General features: G+C 35.0%; 2 protein-coding genes across 2 annotated transcripts in view; one reads left to right on the top strand and one right to left on the bottom strand.

Moving 5' to 3' along the window:
- Positions 1 to 19,225, bottom strand: part of PSMD1 (proteasome 26S subunit, non-ATPase 1) — a 120,816-nt gene that overhangs the window by 48,372 nt on the left and 53,219 nt on the right. The window lies entirely within an intron of this gene.
- HTR2B (5-hydroxytryptamine receptor 2B) lies at positions 645 to 18,738 on the top strand. Its single transcript, XM_003908063.5, has 4 exons — positions 645 to 738; positions 1,695 to 2,311; positions 13,046 to 13,246; positions 17,559 to 18,738. The coding sequence occupies exons 2-4, from the start codon at positions 1,960 to 1,962 to the stop codon at positions 18,449 to 18,451; spliced, it is 1,446 nt and encodes a 481-aa protein (XP_003908112.3). The 5' UTR covers positions 645 to 738; positions 1,695 to 1,959; the 3' UTR covers positions 18,452 to 18,738.

The raw sequence follows: 19,225 nt of genomic DNA, 5'->3' as shown, positions 1-19,225 counted from the left end.
TGAAATAAGGCAAAAAAGTATTTTCATTACTTGTATTTTCTTCAATGTAAAATCTACAGGGAAAAAAAGCTGTGAACCACTCCTAAACCAAGAGATCATCTGTTTAAAAATAAGCAGTAAAAAAGTTTCTGCTAAAACCTATGTATACATGTAGAATTCAGGCCTTTCTGTGCTCTTCTATATAAGGTTGCAACCAGAGCAAATTAATGGTGTTCCACAGCAAAGGCACAAAAGCTAGATAAGAATCTTGTTTCACTGCTAGAAACAGAAACTGCAGAAATCACTATAGGCTTTTAAAAGGGCAGAATCTTCATAGAATGAAACCTCTACAATAGCTAGATTATATCTTATTTTTTCTCAAATGGGAAAAACAGCTCAGGCGTAATCCCAAACAAAACTATCTGAAGCTAAAATGATCAAGTTTATTACAGTCCCCCAAACATTAAAGAGAGCTCTTAAAAATATAACTTGAATAAGGGCCATGAACTGGTTCAACATGCTTAACAGTGATTTAAGAATTACAATGAATGCTGCTACTCTCTAAAAATGAATGTATCAAAGAGGAAATAACCTCCTTGGCATGCTTGCAGCTATCCAACATATTTGTTTCACTGCTTTCAACCGCCTGTGCTGGAGGCTCAGAATAAGTCAATGGGAGGAGGATTTCAGTCACAGCAGCAAGCAAGTCCAGTGAACACATAAGATGACATGCTCGGTAAAATAACAACGAAACCAGAGGTAAGCATTTAACAAACACATATGGAATTAATCTAAAGGTTTTTTTTTTTTTTTAATCTTCAAGAATTCTGCTATCATAAACTTTCATTTCTATTCAGCGGTTTAAAAATCAAAATGAAAAATTTAGTAATGCTAAAGGAGAGTTTTTTAAAATGTGATTTGTACATTTGATGAACAAATAAATGGTTTAATTTTCCTTTTGGTTTCCCTTTCTTCTCAAGGCAACTGGGAAGGTTAAAACAAAAAAACACTACTTAAAACAACAACAAAAAAAATTGGTTTGAATTTGGCAAATTTAGTGATTAAATTTAGAACACAATTGTTGCAAAAATACACCATGAGAGATGAAATTACTAAAAACAATTATATGGATCCTAGTAATATCTATTTATTCTCCTTCTCTCAAAATAAAGGAAATCTAAAATGACATTTATATTAGTACTTACAAACCTAGTCAGACAAAGCCAATTACATATAAGGATTCCTAGCTGGTAAATAATTCATTTAGACCCTTGTTGGGCTTGGAGTGTTTCCAGGTGGGTGGTCAGCACATACTAAAAGTTCTATTCTGAACTATTGTGTTTCGACTTTTCTATTCTTCTGTAAGTAAAGGTAAAAAGACATTGAAGGGTCAGGAAACACCTAACTTTTTATTACAACCATTGAAAAAATTAATGTGTCTTCTGTTTCATTAACTGAGGAATATCAGAAATATAGTATACTTGGAGAACTGGCTGCATTGTCACAAATGCACAACAGACTTACTAAGGGAAGGGCTATGAAGTTCAAGAGTTTTTACCACTTTCAGAAATGAATAAAATAATGCAATATATGCATTTTGTATCTAGGGGGAACTCTCTGGCATGCAAGTTCAAACATGACTCTACAACTACGGTAGAAAAAGAGAGAGAAACTAAATATATATATACATATATATATCCTTTTTTTTCCCACAGCTATCAGTTTCTTTTCACCGAGCTCTTCTAAATTTAAGCCTTTAGAAAATAATAAATACTTGGAGATCTTACCTACAAACATGGACAGATGTGTATATAAGCTCATTTTAGAGAACTTGGATTTTTTTTTTTTAAAGGAATGTGTCAACTGTGGCTTTCGAGTGTTTGACATGGGTACAATGCCTTAAAAAAACAGATGACCAGTTTAGCTACTAACCATGCTGACCACTGTTCGGAACGGGATTGAATCACAGAAAAACAGCAAATGGCTCTCTCTTACAGAGTGTCTGAACTTCAAAGCACAATGCCTGAGCACATTTTGCAGAGCACCTTTGTTCACGTTATCTCTTCTAACTGGTCTGGATTACAGACAGAATCAATACCAGAGGAAATGAAACAGATTGTTGAGGAACAGGGAAATAAACTGCACTGGGCAGCTCTTCTGATACTCATGGTGATAATACCCACAATTGGTGGAAATACCCTTGTTATTCTGGCTGTTTCGCTGGAGAAAAAGCTGCAGTATGCTACTAATTACTTTCTAATGTCCTTGGCGGTGGCTGATTTGCTGGTTGGATTGTTTGTGATGCCAATTGCCCTCTTGACAATAATGTTTGGTAAGTATTTCACTTTGTTTGTGCCATCAAACCACAGAACTATGATATACTATTAGAGAATGGGCACTCATTTAATCTTTATTTTTGTTGAAATAAAAGATGAACTTGGACTATTTAAAGATATGGCAAGTACACGGTCCCTTGTTTTACATCATTTTCTATGGTTGATCATCAGTTTTAAAGAGAAAAAAATATTTTTTGGAAGCCATTTTTCTCCCTCCTAAGCTATCTAATAAAATCATTTAAAAAGTCATTCAAGTTAGTGATATTTATAGATTCTGAATATATTATCTATAAATTACAATGAATAGGTCTATACCTTAACTTTTCTACATTGATACTTTTTTTCCTTAAAGCAATAACTAGGACACTTCCGGGACAGGTATGTGCTGGGTTAACGATAAGGTCTTTGAATCACTAAATCCCAATTTAAATCGCTAAACCTCAGTTTAAAATTGGAATTGTCCAAAAATCCTTATTATAGCTCTTAATAGTTTGTATATTATAAACTCGAACACAATTCCTTCGTAAGTGTCATGTTAAGAAAAATTATGTTTAGTTGCTGAAGGAAATGGTTTGGCTCAGAGTGTCCAAAGACATGATTCATCTATTTAATTTTTTATGATATATGGACATATGTGTTCTTGATAGACCTCTAAGTTCATAAGTGGATTAAAACCTAGTTATTGTGATAATAAAAGGTACAGTATAGTTTGACACTGAAATCTTAGTTTGTTATAATAAAAAAATAGATATAAGTAGTTCCAGATTCATGCATATTATCTCTAGTTATAAAATTTGGGTAAACACAAATAATTCTGCTGATGAATTATGAGGGTTCCTAGACCCTTGGAATCAGCATTAAAAGGATATTTAACTTATTCAGTGCTTGGTGTAAACTGATATTCCATTCATAAACTACCTAAGGAAAATGATTACTTTTGGCAGATATTGTTTCTTAGAATTATATTTACTTATATGAAGATAAAAATATTTTAAGTTATAGAAGTAAAATTTATTAAACCAGAATCCACTATTAGAAAGTAAAAAACCCCTGCTATTCCAACTATTATACCCAGGTTTTACACATTACAATTTTATAAGTAATAACAGAAAGATATCTAAAACTATTATCAGATGGTAACAGGTTTAAACCTTCCATTTTAAATCAACATTTACCTGGGCTTTAAAATAAATCAAGAAAATTATGTGGCAGGACAAGCAGTAATGAGTAAGGTTCTACTGCTTTAATTAGACTTTCTAATAATTAACAGTCTATCTCCCTCTGTCTTATAAATTTGTAATATTTTAAGTAATCTAACACTGCAGGAAACCATGAAAAATAATTAAGAAGTCTTACTATAATAGAGAACATAAAGTACCTTAATTCTGAATAAAGCTTAAAAGAAAGTATTAGGTAGAAATATATATGCATATTTGATAAATATTGTACAGGCATATGATTCCAGCTCTCATCTCCATGTACATAATAGTAGCTTAAGATGTAAAATCATACTTTTCAAACTGTGCTTTGCTAGGCAAACAGAGAATGTCAAAATGCTTATTTCAGACTACCATAACATTTAATACGTCATTCAATACATGCAATTGAAAGAATGATGCAGAAGTGAATTTTAGCTTTAAAATCTTTGAGCCCATAAATACCAAAAATATTTTAAGTTATATGCAAAATACCATGGTAGATATTTAAATTATCAGCTAAATAGTTAAGGAATCTTAAAAGGTAAAGTACCACAGAATTAAAGTGAGCTAACAAACAAAATACAAAGATAACAAAGATAATTCTATGTATTCTATAGAAAAATAGGTATCCAGCAGCCGAAAATTTTAAGTGTATATTTAAAAAATGTTGGTACCCAAGATAGCAATATAATTAGCAGAAAACCCAACATATGTTAACATAAAATATGTGAAATGTCTTCATATTTATGTCTTAAATAATTGATAGATATTTAATAGTATTTCATTCTTCCAAATGTTAAACTTTTAAATTTACTTTTATTTATTTATTTTAATACAGATGGGGTCTGGCAATGTTGCCTGGGCTGGCCTCAAACTCCTGGGTTCAAGCGATCCTCTGGCTTCAGCCTCTCAAGTAGCTAGGATTACAGGCACATGCCACCATACCTGACTCACATTTGTCAATTTCTAATTACAAAATAAAATCTTTTATAGCCACACACACTTTTACTATCAGAATTAAGTTGTATAGTGGGGTTTGTAGGTTTTTAAAAAATGAATAAATCTGGGAACCACTATCTAATACATTTTCTAATACATTATGGCATTAATTATTTAAAGCATAATTCAATTTCTATGAAAAAATGTAGGAAAAAAACACATGTTGCCCTCTAACAAACTTCAAAGGATGAATTTATAAATTGGGAACTGCATGTACAAATGAAAACCTGACTTCAAATACTAAGATATTTTTATAACCTTTTGCAAAGTAATAAACACTAAGATTTTTCTAAACTAATGCCTTTATAAGAACTTCTGATAACTTTAAAAAGCAGAATTAGACTTTATTTACACTCTTATTGTAGTGGTAATCTTTAGGACTTCTGACGTTTGTACAAACAAGTGTTCTTGGTTCTATGATAAAAGATTATCACTATGAACAATAATTTTAGCTATCTCAGGGGAATTCAATGAAAGTAACAGAAAAACTATACTAGCTAGTGGTCTAATAAAATGAAAATTTAAAAATAAGAGCAGTAAAATATAAAAGTGGCCCTTGTGTCCTTATACCGAGAGATATTTTTCAATCACTGATTTGTATACTATTTAGCAATACACAGTTTGAATTCCTATTTTCCCAAGATTATGACAACTTAGGCACAACATTGTCTTTCAAATGAGTTGTGCTAGGTCAATTTTTCTGCCACTTCTTCCTACCTGGGAGCACTGGACTTGATCTTTACAGTTCTAGTTTTTTATTGTCTTGTCCATAATTCCTAAAATCCATGATCACAAATCAACAACTTATAACATAAGGCTTGAAAATACCTATATTAGAAATACTTGAGCAAGAAAACAACATCTTATGCTGATATAAAAAAGACAGGATATTCACCATTTAAGAGTTTCTCTGAACCTTTCTTTCTTTCATTTTATAAGTGATTTAAAAAGTAACAGGGGAGGCTGGGCACAGTGGTTTATGCCTGTAATCCCAGCACTTTGGGAGGCTGAAACGGATGGATCACCTGAGGTCAGGAGTTCGAGACCAGCCTGGCCAACATGGCGAAATCCCGTCCCTACTAAAAATACAAAAATTAGTCGGGTGTGGTGGCACGCGCCTGTAGTCCCAGCTACTCGGCAGGCTGAGGCAGGAGAATAGCTTGAACTCGGGAGGCAGAGTTGCAGTGAGCCGAGATCGCGCCACTGTACACTAGACTGGGTGACAGAACAAGGCTCCATCTCAAAAAAAAAAAAAAAAAAAAGTAACAAGGAAAAATATGGCATCTGGCCATCCATTGGGCATCAGTGGCATGATCTCGGTTCACTGCAACCTCCATCCACAGGTTCAAGCAATTCTCCTGCCTTAGCCTCCCGAGCAGCTGGGACTACAGGCGCAAGCCACCACACTTGGCTAAGTTTTGTATTTTTAGTAGAGATGGGGTTTTGCCATGTGGACCAGGCTGGTCTTGAACTACTGACCTCAGGTGATCCACGTGCCTCAGCCTCCCAAGGTGTTGGGATTACAGGCGTGAGCCACCAAACCTGGCTATAACTTAAGTTTTAATTAATGCCTCATGATCTATAAGTTCAAACAGTATCCTTGGTATAGCTGAAAGAGAGTATATAAAATGGCTGAAAGACGGCTGTTTGAAGCACGGCATCCCAGGGTTTGAATCCTGGTTCTCCTGTGTTGGATCAGGCAAGTCATTTATTATTTCAGAGTTCAATCACGTTGACAAGCAGGGCCCAGCATCTTACAAGCACTAATAGTAATTGGTAGAGTACTGCATGCAAATTAAATATGATTTAGTTGAGATGTAAGTCTAATCAGAGATGAAACAAATGTATAGCAGTAAGAGAAAAATGGCAGTTATTCACTTATGCAGTAAAATGTTAGCCTACCCAGTTCTGAAATGGAGGAGAAAAGCAATTAATTAAAGTCACTTCTTATTATAAAGCGGAAATTTTAAAAACCAGGAAAAAATTTTGTAAGCATTAAATTGCTTAAAACATTTAAAATACTATCATATTAGACAATGAAACCCAGGATAACTCATATGCTCAAAAGGTAAAAGGTAAAAAACAAAACATAAACTTTTAAACAATAATTTGAACTGAACTATGTCCTTCCTGGAAGATAAAGACAGAAGCATTAGAATTTCTGAGATAAATGTATATTTGAAAATCATGTTCTTTTTGGACATAAGAACTATTTATGATTTGCCTGCTGCAATAAGTTCATGAACTGAGAACCTCTGTAAACTCTATAGGAACAGCCCACTTGGAATGCCTTTAAAAATAGTCTTTTACATCCTCCAAAGGGAAACATTTTATGTCCCAGATTTATGGACTGATGCTAATTATTTTCCGGACAAATGGTATAACCTAACTTTCCAAACTAAAAAGCCGCCCAAAGGTTAAGCAGGTTTCAGATAAAATAAGTCTGCCTCATCAAGATATGGGGTTTCTAGTAAAAATCCTCAGGTTTCTGTACTAATTCAAAAGAAAGCAAAAACAAACAAACAAAAATACCCAAACCAATAAAAAACCCAGGCATGCAATGCATACAGGTTATTTTCCTGTATCATATATAAAATAAACAGCCGTTAAAGTTCAATGTTAGTAAAAAACATACTTTGACAAATTTAATTCAAAGTTAAACAGAGTTAAACTGTTCTCAGCCCATCCTCCCTCACCCCCTGAAAGTATAGCTTAAAGTTTTAAGCTGAATCAGATGTATGCACTTTTGCTACAGCAGGTAGAAAAGACAAACACTCTTATTTCATACTGATGATTTGGCTTGTTGTTTCTATGTAGGAATGTTTTCATGGTTGAGTTAGCTGGCTAGTTTCTGTTAAATAACAGTAATAAGCACTAACATTTATTGAGTGCTCTCTTTATGCCAGGAACTGTTCTAAACCCTTCACGTGTATTTAATCATCATCCATATAAACTCTATTAAAGCAATCCTATAAAACAGGTACTATTATCCTCGTTTTACAGAGGACAGAGAAGCAGAGAGATAAGTAATCTGTTCAAGATTACAAAGTGGCAGAGACATGATTTAAACCCTGGAGGACTGATTCTAGAATTCACACTCTTAACCTTTATTACTCTGCTTTCTCAAATGCCAATGAGAAATGTGACCAGCTAAAACTCATATTTGGCATAGAGAACCAACAATTATATCTTAAATAACCCCACGTAACTGTTAAGAGGATCACAGAATTTTTTTTCCCCTCTTAGGGACAAGTTAGATCTCAATATTCTTTTCCGTTAAAGTTATATTTCATATTAAGTGGAAAAGAATACTTGAGCGTCGACCTATACTTGTACAAATCCTTCAGATGACTGCAAGATCTCTTTTCTGTGGAAGGTATTAGACCTGGGCCCATACTTATGAAGTTGTTGAACCTTGTCTGGGAGACAAATGACAATTTACATAACTGAATGACAACTCCTACCATCCCTTATGTATGGCAGTATTTAAAGCATAATCTTCATTTTAAACAATAAAATATTTGTGCTACTGATATTCTTTAGATAATTAAACAATTGTGTATAAGACAAGACCCATCTAGGACTTGTTTTGTTGCTTTAATATTCAGTTTGTAATTATTTCACGCATTTGCAGAAATGCTATTATTCTTTAATTTTAATGAAAAGAGTCTAAAGTAGAGCCCTAGAATAACAGTAATTAATTTAGTTGAACCTAGTAACTTATTTCCCTCAGACTGACTCTTAGATACACTTTTCTTTCTTTCTTTCTATTTAAATATGTAACTGTTTCACTTCGTTGTTTCAAATTTTCAATGTCCTAAGTCTTTGTGGAAGTACATGGGATATAATACATTACAACAAATAAATGTAATTAGAAATTCTTAAAACCAAAACTCCTAAAATAAATGTTTTGAAATAAAGTATTTCACAACACCAACTTAACCTTTAATTTAGTTATTCTAAATAGAAATAAACTTTTCTGACTTTGAGCTAACTAAATTAATACTAACTAAAAAACGATTTTAGAATGAAAGTCTCTAGCCTAGGAAAAGTCCCTTTATAAAACAAGTGTGTCTAGAACTGTTTTGTTTTGTTTTGTTTTGTTTTGAGATGGAGTTTCGCTCTGTCCCCCAGGCTGGAGTGCAGTGGCTGGATCTCAGCTCACTGCAAGCTCTGCCTCCCGGGTTCACGCCATTCTCCTGCCTCAGCCTCCCGAGTAGCTGGGACTACAGGCGCCTGCCACCACGCCCGGCTAGTTTTTTGTATTTTTTAGTAGAGACGGGGTTTCACTGGGTTAGCCAGGATGGTCTCGATCTCCTGACCTCGTGATCCGCCCAGAACTGTTTTTAATTTCTATAAATTCTTAGATTACCCAAATCTATTAGGCATTTACAAAAGCCTCTTTTTCTTTTTTGCATTGTATATAGGGTTTCTATTAATTTAATGCAGCTATCTTTTTGTTTTATGTTAGTTTCATAAAAACTATCCACCAGTGTTTCATGTAACTTGAAATCAGAAAGGCTTGGAATTACAAAGATTCATCTCTCTTAATCTTAAATTTCAGTCTCATTCTTTCTTAAAGAAAATTCTGTATCACATCTCAATATTTCTGTTAACAATAAAGCACTAACTGTAATAAGAAAATTCTAGTGAATTTTAAGTGAGAATGAGTTTATAAATTCTTTCTGCGTAAAGTGACGCTAACAGGGCTTCATAGGGTTACTTAAATCAGCGCTAAACAAACTTTCCTTCTTAGCCCACAATTAGGAGTATGTGCATCAGATGGTCAAATTCCAAAGACAAATATTTTTTATATGAGTTTTCTTATGGCTTCCTGCTTATGGCTACTAGATTTATGACTAGAATTTTCTAAACCTTAATCTTCAGAAGTATAATCCATAACTAGAATAGCTAAACAGACAAGTTTAAATAGTTGGCAAACCATTTTAAAACATGTTAGAGAGACTAAGGACTTAAAGGAAGGAAACCTAAGATACAACACAATAATTACCTGCCTTTTAAATCCTTAACTGCAATCAATATCTCTGATACCTTATGTGATAAATATTTATATATGATGTATGTTTGTCTCCCTCCTCCAAAGTAAGGAACCCAGCTGGGCATGGTTGCTCACGCCTGTAATCCCGGCACTTTGGGAGGCTGAGGTGGGTGGATCGCTTGAGTTCACGAGTTTAAGACCAGCCTGGGCAACATGGTGAAACCCCATCTCTACAAAAAATACAAAAAAATTAGCCGGATATGATGGTGTGTGCCTCTAGTCCCAGCTACTTGGGAGGCTGAGGTCAGAGGATGGCTTGAGCCCGAGAGGCAGAGGTTGCAGGGTCAAGATCGCATCACTTGCACTGCAGCCTGGGAGAGAGAGTCACATCTTGTCTCAAAAAATAAAAAATAAAAAAAAAAAAAACAAAGTAAGGAATCCTTTTAAAGCATGTTAAGAAAGTATTTTTTGGTATGAATGGGTGACGGGCCTTTTAATCTTTCAGGAATACATGTAAGCATAAGTACTTAGCCTGTATGGAGAAGATGTGTGAAACTCAAAGTTGCTAACATCATCTTCCTTATTTTCAGCCAGGGCTGTTACTGCATTTAGCATGGCTCTGATGAGACAGTGGAGAGTTCCTGACAGCATAGCATACTGCCTTCTGAAAGACTGGGTGAAGCTACCAAAAATTACAACCAGGGATTCAAAAAAAATTTTTGGTCATTAAATCGATTGTATATTATTACTTTTTAATCTTCTAAGTATTTATCACAGGACTTTAACATCATATATTTCCCTCCCAGTTTTTCTCCCCCTTTTGGTAAAACATTTTTCATAATTAGTGCTGTACATTTGATTGCAAACAATTTGGTGACACTTCTAAACTATAACTATAAATCTCTACAATTCTGTGAATTTCAACATTATTTGAAGTAGTTCTTCAGTTATATTCACATGTGTTGTAAATATGTAAATATACTTTTAGCTTAGGAAGTCTTCCAAAATACAAACTACTCCCAGAGTTAGATATCAGTGAGTTTGAATTATTGAAGAAATGTGGACAATGTTAAGTGTTTGATTTTATATAACAAGCTTATTAAATATATTTTGTGGAAAAAAATGCTCTAGACGAGTATTTTTCTACCACCCTACTTACAGTCGTAAATCTAGAACTTCAGCTCAGTTTAGAATGTACCCTCATTTTTAGTAGTTTCTACTACAAACTCTAAAATAATTCTTTTCACTCTACTTAGACTGTTAGTTCGCTTTAAAGCTGCCTGTGTCCAAGGTCCTTTTCCACTAAATGACAGAAAATCTGAATGCTACGGCTAAGAGTGAGAAAATCCAATTGATTAGATTTTCCCCAAACATCCGTTTCTCTGACTTAATTTATTCTGAGAGGCCTCCCATTAGTTCCTTTCCATGAGACATTTCAAGTGCCTATAACCAACCCTACAACAGCACACTAAGAGCATCTTTTAAGACTCAGACACAAACCTTCCCAGAAAGTCTTCCAAAGCACTGCTTCTGAAATGTTAATTTGCACACAAATCACCTGGAAACCTTGTTTAATTGCAGAGTCTGATACAGTAGGTCTGAGATGAGACCCAAGAGCCCGAATATCTAAGTACCCAGGTGATACCGATCCTCACTCTCCATCTTAACAGCAAACTCTGAGTGGCAGTTCTAAAGAACACTTTCAAATCATATTTAAATTTCAATAAATAAATGCCTCCCCTCCTTACCCCTACATTCAGACTTAATCATACCTGAATTTACTCATCTGCAAGATCAATGGCAATCTCTAAGGTTCCTTCCAGCTCAATAAATCTAAAATGTATCACCTCTATCTCTTCCTACCTCCCATTCAACAAGCATGAAAAGTTTACAGCAATACACTGAAAATCATGAATGACCCCTTCCACTTGATGCTTTCATCCCTTTTTAAGAAGCTGCTGAACATGGAACTAAGTCCAATCATTTATTCTTTTTGAGTAAAAGTTTGTGCTGATTTTGTTATTTTGTTCCTAGGAAGAAATATTTTAATATTCCTTTTCAGAATGCCACATACCAACTCTGGAAACAGAAGGCACCAAAAAGTGGATGTGTCAGACCTGCTACCTTTTGGATACTTTGTGAAGTGCCCAAATATTTTTCACTGAAATACTACCTGACTTTTAAAAAATATCCTACTTGATGCTTGAAAATAACATAGCCAGACCTATCTAAGAACTCTGCCCCTAAATTATGCTTTTTTTTTTTTTTTTTGTTCTGAGATTTTAATCTCTCTCCACCCCCAGGCTCCTTAAATTTAAACAGTTCACAATAGAAGGGTCTCTTGTTGTTCTGTAACCCTGAGATGATTATCCTGGTTTTCCTTCAATTATGACAATCACTTTGTACCTGTCAAAGTCAGATATACCTGCAATAGCCAGAAGAAAAGTAGATTATATATTATCAGTAGACATATAACAATCAAATCCTAAAAGAGACTTAGATAATCTCACATGCATGACATTTGTTTTCTACAGGCATTAAACTGGATTCTAATGGAAATATTCTAGGGGGAATTCAAAAATTTTAGTTGTTTTGAAACTGTAAACACACTTTGAAAAGTGGTGGGTGTATATATGTAACGCCTATTAAATTCACATATGTATGAACATCTGTGTAAGTAATTGATTAGAAAACTATGCAGAATATTCAGTATCACATTCACACCTAAAAATTTTTTAAGGTTAATATTTCTAAAGGGCTTAAGACTATATGAGATACGCAGTGTTTTGTAAAGAGTTTGTTAAATAAATTAAGTACTACATCTAACCCTGAGATTTTCTTTTTAAATCAAAAGTCTGTACTAATTATTATATCTCCAGTTTTTGGAGTGAATGATGGAATATAGGAAGGGAAATAATCTACTTTTCTTCTAGATAATCTGAAGCCATTCCTTTTGCAATCTTTATTTGAGAACTATTTCTGTCAAAACAATCATTCCACTATTTCATCAAACTAGAGAATGCTATAAACAAGGATCTTGCTGTTCAGTTATTGCTAGAAGTGAGCCCAAAACCCAGATGTCACAGGGACTCCCATTCTAATATGTTTTTTGTCATACCGTTTCCTGTATATGGTAAAATGTTTTCTTTTTATACAACATCAGCTTAAAAATAAATGTTATTTACATACCAAGGTTAAGTTCCAGTCACAATACTACATAAATTTTAAAAAGATCACAAATGGAATCAACAAAAGAGCAAAGGTCACAATAATGCTAAAAAGTTAAACTGTTGCCGACTTAGAAAAAAGGCATAACTATTATACAAAATAGAAAATGTATTTAAAAGTTACCATCCACAGAAATATTGAATTTAATGTTGTCTCCATTATCTGATGTTAAACATCATCTTGTTAAAGTTATAAAATTTTAGATGAGTAACAAAAAAGACAAAAGTTGTATCACCTGAAAAACTGTAGACTGAAGGTTGCCATTTTATAGGAGAAAATGTTTGTCTTGTTTTTGTTTCTTTCAGAGGCTATGTGGCCCCTCCCACTTGTTCTATGTCCTGCCTGGTTATTCCTTGACGTTCTCTTTTCAACCGCATCCATCATGCATCTCTGTGCCATTTCAGTGGATCGTTATATAGCCATCAAAAAACCAATCCAGGCCAATCAATATAACTCACGAGCTACAGCATTCATCAAGATTACAGTGGTGTGGTTAATTTCAATAGGTATGTAGAGAATGCCAGAGTATGGGTAGTATACAAAGTCTTTGGTTCCACTTGGCTAGGAGAATACTAGGTCTAGTAGGCAATGAAACTCAGCATGAGAGGTCAAGCCAGCCTACTGATATATTAACATAAGCTCCTTATGTCACTGCATTTATCATACGGCTTCTAAACCATACTATTGGTAAAAAGTGTGAAGAGTAACAAAGCTCATGTCCTCAGAAAGAACCATCTGCACAGTGTTTATTGAGATTTCTTTCTGCTTAGATATCTAACTTGCAGAAAGGTTAAGTTTGAGAACAGTTTTCATATTTCCCAACAGATAATTATGGTCTAGCTAGCATTTGGAATCCTGTAATTACATTAAAATAACAAGAAATGAAATGCACCTTAAATCACATTTTAAAAGATTGTAAGAGAAAAAACAAAAATCACAACTCAAACATTTTGTAGGCAGATATCAAAGAACACAAATTAATCTTGGAAGCCAACATTTCAGAACATATGTGTACAGATTAAAGGCAGTTAAGTGTCTGCTTAAGTGGGTTGTTTCTCGTTTTTTTCTTTTTTGGAGACAGGGTCTCGCTCTGTCACCCAGGCTAGAGTGCAGTGGCACAATCATGGTTCACTGCTGCCTCGACTTCCCAGGCTCAAGCGATCCTCCCACCTCAGCCTCCCAAGTAGCTGGGACTACAGGCGCACACCACCACGCCTGGTTAATTTTTATATTTTTGTATTTTTGGTAGAGATAGGGTTTGTCATGTTGCCCAGTCTTAAACTCCTGAGCTCTGGCGATCCCCCTGCCCCAGCCTCCCAAAGTGCTGGAATTGCAGGTGTGAGTCACTGCACGTAAGTGTTTTGAGTATGTTTAATTAAAAGCTTTAAGAGATGCAAAGAAAACATACTGATGTTCAGAAATGACTTATAAAAGAAATCCTTTTTCTTCTAAATCGTCTTATGGCCCTATACTCATCTATAATACTCAAAGTTATACTTCTTATCATGAAGTATGCGTAAATCATTCAAAGCTCTTATATGTTAGTATGAGAAAAACAAACAGATCTGCAAAAATTACAATGGTTTGAGCAGCAGATTAGCTTCCTCCTTGTAAAAATATTTCAAAGAGGCAAAAAATTAAGACACTGGAATACTTAAATTACTTCTCCCTAATCTGAGTAGGAGCACTGGGGCAAAAACAGCAAGAAAGCAAAACAATGAAATTGACCTTTATATTCCTGAAATGATGATATAAATAAGGGCTGGACCTCTTTGAAGTTCGGAGGTAAAAGTAAGCTGTGTTACTCCTCTGGTGTGGGAACAAAGCAGGGCCAAGAAAAAGTCTATTCAGAATGAAGAGATTTAAAAACAGCGAGAAAAGGCTAGTTTAGGAAGCAGGTGCCGACAGAGCAGAACCAGTCCCCCAAAAGCAGCTACAGAAAGGGAATGGGAGACAATGGGTGAAAATTAAAATTTGAAGCGGAGAGGAGGAAAACTATAACAAAGTCATTATGTGAGATGACTCACATTTGGTAAGCTCACTGCAATGAGGGAGAGGGAGAGGGAGAGTGTGAGGTATGTGTATATTGGGGTGGGGTGGGAAAATAAGATAGAGAAAGGGAAAAAAATTGAAGAAACGGATCCTTAAGAATAATTAAAATATTTGAAATTGTGAAATATGATCAAGCTAACAAGGTAAGCAGCCTACTGGTATAAATGGTATCTAAATTAAGGCTGGATACCATCAATTTATAAATTGATCACATTTTACTGAGTGTAAAGAATATACAGATGATCAAGAAAAAGAATCTTTGCACTCAAGAAAGGCAGACACATAAACAAATTACACTAACACAAAGTGATGAGTGATGCAGGAGAAAAAAGAATAAAAGGAAGACTCATGATATACAGATTTAGAAATCCACCTTCTTCTTTTTATAGGTAAGAAAAAAGAAACCTAGAGGTTTTAATCAGTTGGCTTAAGAACTCTTACAGCTTTTCAGCACCAAGGCCAAGATCAATGCTCTTTCACTTCATTGGACTTTGTCTTGTAGAACTGATCACAAATTAGTAACTTTGAAAAAATGAAAATGCAGATGACAATAAGCTCAGTTTTGAAATTCTACAAAATGCTGAAGAGAGCTCACTCTCTTCTTTTGGATTTACAGTTATCCTAGGTAATAACCTGGCAACAGAAAATATGATAATATACAGGGTAAGGGCATAAAAAGTACCAGTGAAAACTTTTAGTTATTGACCAACAAGCTGGATAGGAAAGTAGTGTGTCTTGATATTAATAGAATGTAAAAATTGAGACGAATGAATGAAGTCTCATAATAGAATGAGTTAAGAGAATGTGAAAATTGAGACGAATGAATGACCTAGAGGTAAAAATAACAGTAAACAAAAGTTCTTTAGGAGTGAAGGGTAGCAGGACAAGGAAGGGAAATATTAGAGTTCATAATCTTAGATATGGGATTGTTTTAAGTAGACCTGTGGATGGCTTTAGTGCAAATAATAATAATTAGAGTCAAAGAGTTCAAGAAACATAAAATTAAGGTCTTAGAAGGGTCATGAATGGGATGAAGTTGTGGAAGATGCTGGCACTGGAGCAGTGGAGAGAAGACTATAGCAGGTACTGAAGCCATTGACAAAGATGAACAAATGTCATGGAGGTTAGCAGAAAAGCAAGATGGAGAAGAGAGTATTAAGTAGATAAAATAAACTTCAAAAGGCAAGTGTTTTTGGGGAGAAAGAAACAGTGGAATGGTGATCTGAAAGTAAGAGGGTAAAGCAGGGGTCAGTCAACTTTTTCTATAAAGGGTAAGACAGCAAATATTTTGGGCTTGCAGAGTGTGTATGGTTTCTGTCACAGCTCCTCCACTCTGCTGCAGAACAAAAGCAGCCACAGACAATATGTTATTAACAAATGGGAGTGGCAGTGTGCCAATAAAACTTTTACAAAAACAGAATGTGGGCCAATGGTCCTCAAATTGTAGTATAATGACCCCTGGTGTAGAACAAGTATACAGAATCCTCTTTGTGGTGGTGTACATGAGGAAAAGTAGAGAAAGTAATGACCTCTGTTAGAAAGGGTTTGAGGAACGTATTCTTGTCAATGGCTCTTAGCTACCATAAAAAGGGTGTGTAGATGAGTGCTCTTGGATTCGCAAAACAACACAAGGATTCCAGAGGTTTCTAAAGATCAGTTAATTCAGACATTTAAAAAATATCTGCTGCTTCAAAGGAAAAAGATTCAGGTTAACCCCTGTATTATTTGTCTTTCTAATAAGCTACTTCACTAAGCAACATCATATTAAATACTTACTTCATGGTATTTAAAGATCAGAAAATTAACATGAGGTATATTTCTTTCCTATGTCATAGAAGAACTCTTTTTTTTTTTTTTTTTTGAGACAGAGTCTCACTCTGTCGCTGAGCGTGGAGGGCAGTGGTGTGATCTTGACTCACTGCAACCTTGGCCTCCTTGGTTCAAGTGATTCTCCCACCTTCTTCTTCCAAGTAGCTGGGACTACAGGCGCATGCCGCCATGCCTGGATAATTTTCATATTTTTAGTAGAGATGGGGTTTCGCCATGTTGGCCACGCTGGTCTCAAACTCCTGACCTCAAGTGATCCACCCCTACTTGGCCTCCCAAAGTGCTGGAATTACAGGCATGAGTGCCGCTCTGCCCAGGCTTCCACAGAAGAAGAAAGATTAAGAACTCATAATCTCTCAATGTCACAATTCACACACACTCCAATTTTAAGTAGCACTTTTTAATGAACTTTGGTTTTCCCTAAGAACTTATATGGAAAGGATTAAAAGACATTCACACATATCAAAAGGTAAAACTGTTAAATGAAACTGTAACCTCAAAGATAAAACAGAATAAAGATACTGAATAAATGTACTCTGAAGTGCCTCTAGATTAACTACACTGGATAATAAGAAAAAAGCAGCTTCTCTTCTGAATTTCTCTTCCTTAATCTGAGATAGCTTAAAAAACAAAAATAGATTATGAGAAATGTAGAATAAATGAAGACATTCTCCACCATATCATGGATATACTACAGCTTTAGGGGAGCTTTCATTATAAATCTGAAATTACTAACCAATCTCTTTGTTTAAAAACAGATGTGCTCACTTAGGTTCTGTTTGTCAAATCTTCACTGATGAATGCTTTGACAAATCCTGCATTGTGGGTCCCATAATGCATCAACAAGCATAAAGTTATAAGGATGCAATCTAAAAGGATCTAACCTAAGAGTTACAGGTCGTAAGATGACTCAATTTATCTTGTTTTCCTCTTCCTTAGGCATTGCCATTCCAATCCCTATTAAAGGGATAGAGACTGATGTGGACAACCCAAACAATATCACTTGTGTGCTGACAAAGGAACGTTTTGGCAATTTCATGCTCTTTGGCTCACTGGCTGCCTTCTTTACACCTCTTGCAATTATGATTGTTACCTACTTTCTCACTATCCATGCTTTACAGAAGAAGGCTTACTTGGTCAAAAACAAGCCACCTCAACGCCTAACATGGTCAACTGTGTCTACAGTTTTCCAAAGGGATGAAACACCTTGTTCGTCACCGGAAAAGGTGGCAATGCTGGATGGTTCTCGAAAGGACAAGGCTCTGTGCAACTCAAGTGATGAAAGACTTACGCGAAGAACATCCACAATTGGAAAAAAGTCAGGGCAGACCATTTCCAATGAACAGAGAGCCTCAAAAGTCCTAGGGATTGTGTTTTTCCTCTTTTTGCTTATGTGGTGTCCCTTCTTTATTACAAACATAACTTTAGTTTTATGTGATTCCTGTAACCAAACTACTCTCCAAATGCTCCTGGAGATATTTGTGTGGATAGGCTATGTTTCCTCAGGAGTGAATCCTTTGGTTTACACTCTCTTCAATAAGACATTTCGGGATGCATTTGGCCGATATATAACCTGCAATTACCGGGCCACAAAGTCAGTAAAAACTCTTAGAAAACGCTCCAGTAAGATCTACTTCCGGAATCCAACGGCAGAGAACTCTAAGTTTTTCAAGAAACATGGAATTCGAAATGGGATTAATCCTGCCATGTACCAGAGTCCAATGAGGCTCCGAAGTTCAACCATTCAGTCTTCATCAATCATTCTACTAGATACACTTCTCCTCACTGAAAATGAAGGTGACAAAACTGAAGAGCAAGTTAGTTACGTGTAGCAGAACTGGCAGTTGTCATCAAACATAATGATGAGTAAGATGATGAATGAGATATAAATGTGCCAAGAATATATTATATAAAGAATTTTATGTCATATATCAAATCATCTCTTTAACCTAAGAGTTAAGTATTAAGAATATCCAATTTTCCTAATTTGGACAAGATTATTCCATGAGGAAAATAATTTTGTATAGCTACAAATGAAAACAATCCAGCACTCTGGTTAAATGTTAAGGTATTCAAATGAAATGAAGTCAAATCAATAAATTTCAGGCTTTAAAAAGAACCACCATCATCATAAAATTTATTCGGTTCCTAATTATATGCAAAGTTGTGCTAAGAATGAAATAAAACAAAACAAACATTAGCCTTGCCTTCCAGGCCTTGAAAGTGTAAGGCATGATACAGAACAAAAGGAACACAGAGCTAAAAATAAGTGCACAAAACAGTGATCACAATCTGGATGTGAGTTAAGATGACCATTTATAGTCTGATTTAGTTGAATGTAGTCATAATTTTCCTTTGATCAGGAAACTGTTTTGATGGAAGGGATAGGGAGGATAGTAGCTGGATATCACACAAAATAACAGGAACTTGGAACTAGACCTGTTCGTTAAATGACTACTATTGGGCATCTCCTCAGCACAGGTGGGTCTATTGGAGAAGGAGGAAAATGCAAATAAAATCGTTTGGGTACCTGAACCATATTAGGTTTCTTAAAGATATTAATTAACGTGCACAAGCATGGGACCTTAATCAGGGATACAAACTTT

The sequence above is a fragment of the Papio anubis genome, chromosome 10 (genome assembly GCF_008728515.1).
Source record: "Papio anubis isolate 15944 chromosome 10, Panubis1.0, whole genome shotgun sequence".
Taxonomy (NCBI): Eukaryota; Metazoa; Chordata; class Mammalia; order Primates; family Cercopithecidae; genus Papio; species Papio anubis.
This window is presented reverse-complemented; position numbering and strand designations above follow the sequence as displayed.

What these genes read in the sequence shown, in the direction of transcription:
- HTR2B (XM_003908063.5), top strand. Translation starts at nt 1,960, where the DNA reads ATGGCTCTCTCTTACAGAGTGTCTGAACTTCAAAGCACAATGCCTGAG. An exon ending in CCTCTTGACAATAATGTTTG is followed by an intron (nt 2,312 to 13,045) that starts GTAAGTATTTCA and finishes TGTTTCTTTCAG; the next exon opens with AGGCTATGTGGCCCCTCCCA. An exon ending in GGTGTGGTTAATTTCAATAG is followed by an intron (nt 13,247 to 17,558) that starts GTATGTAGAGAA and finishes CCTCTTCCTTAG; the next exon opens with GCATTGCCATTCCAATCCCT.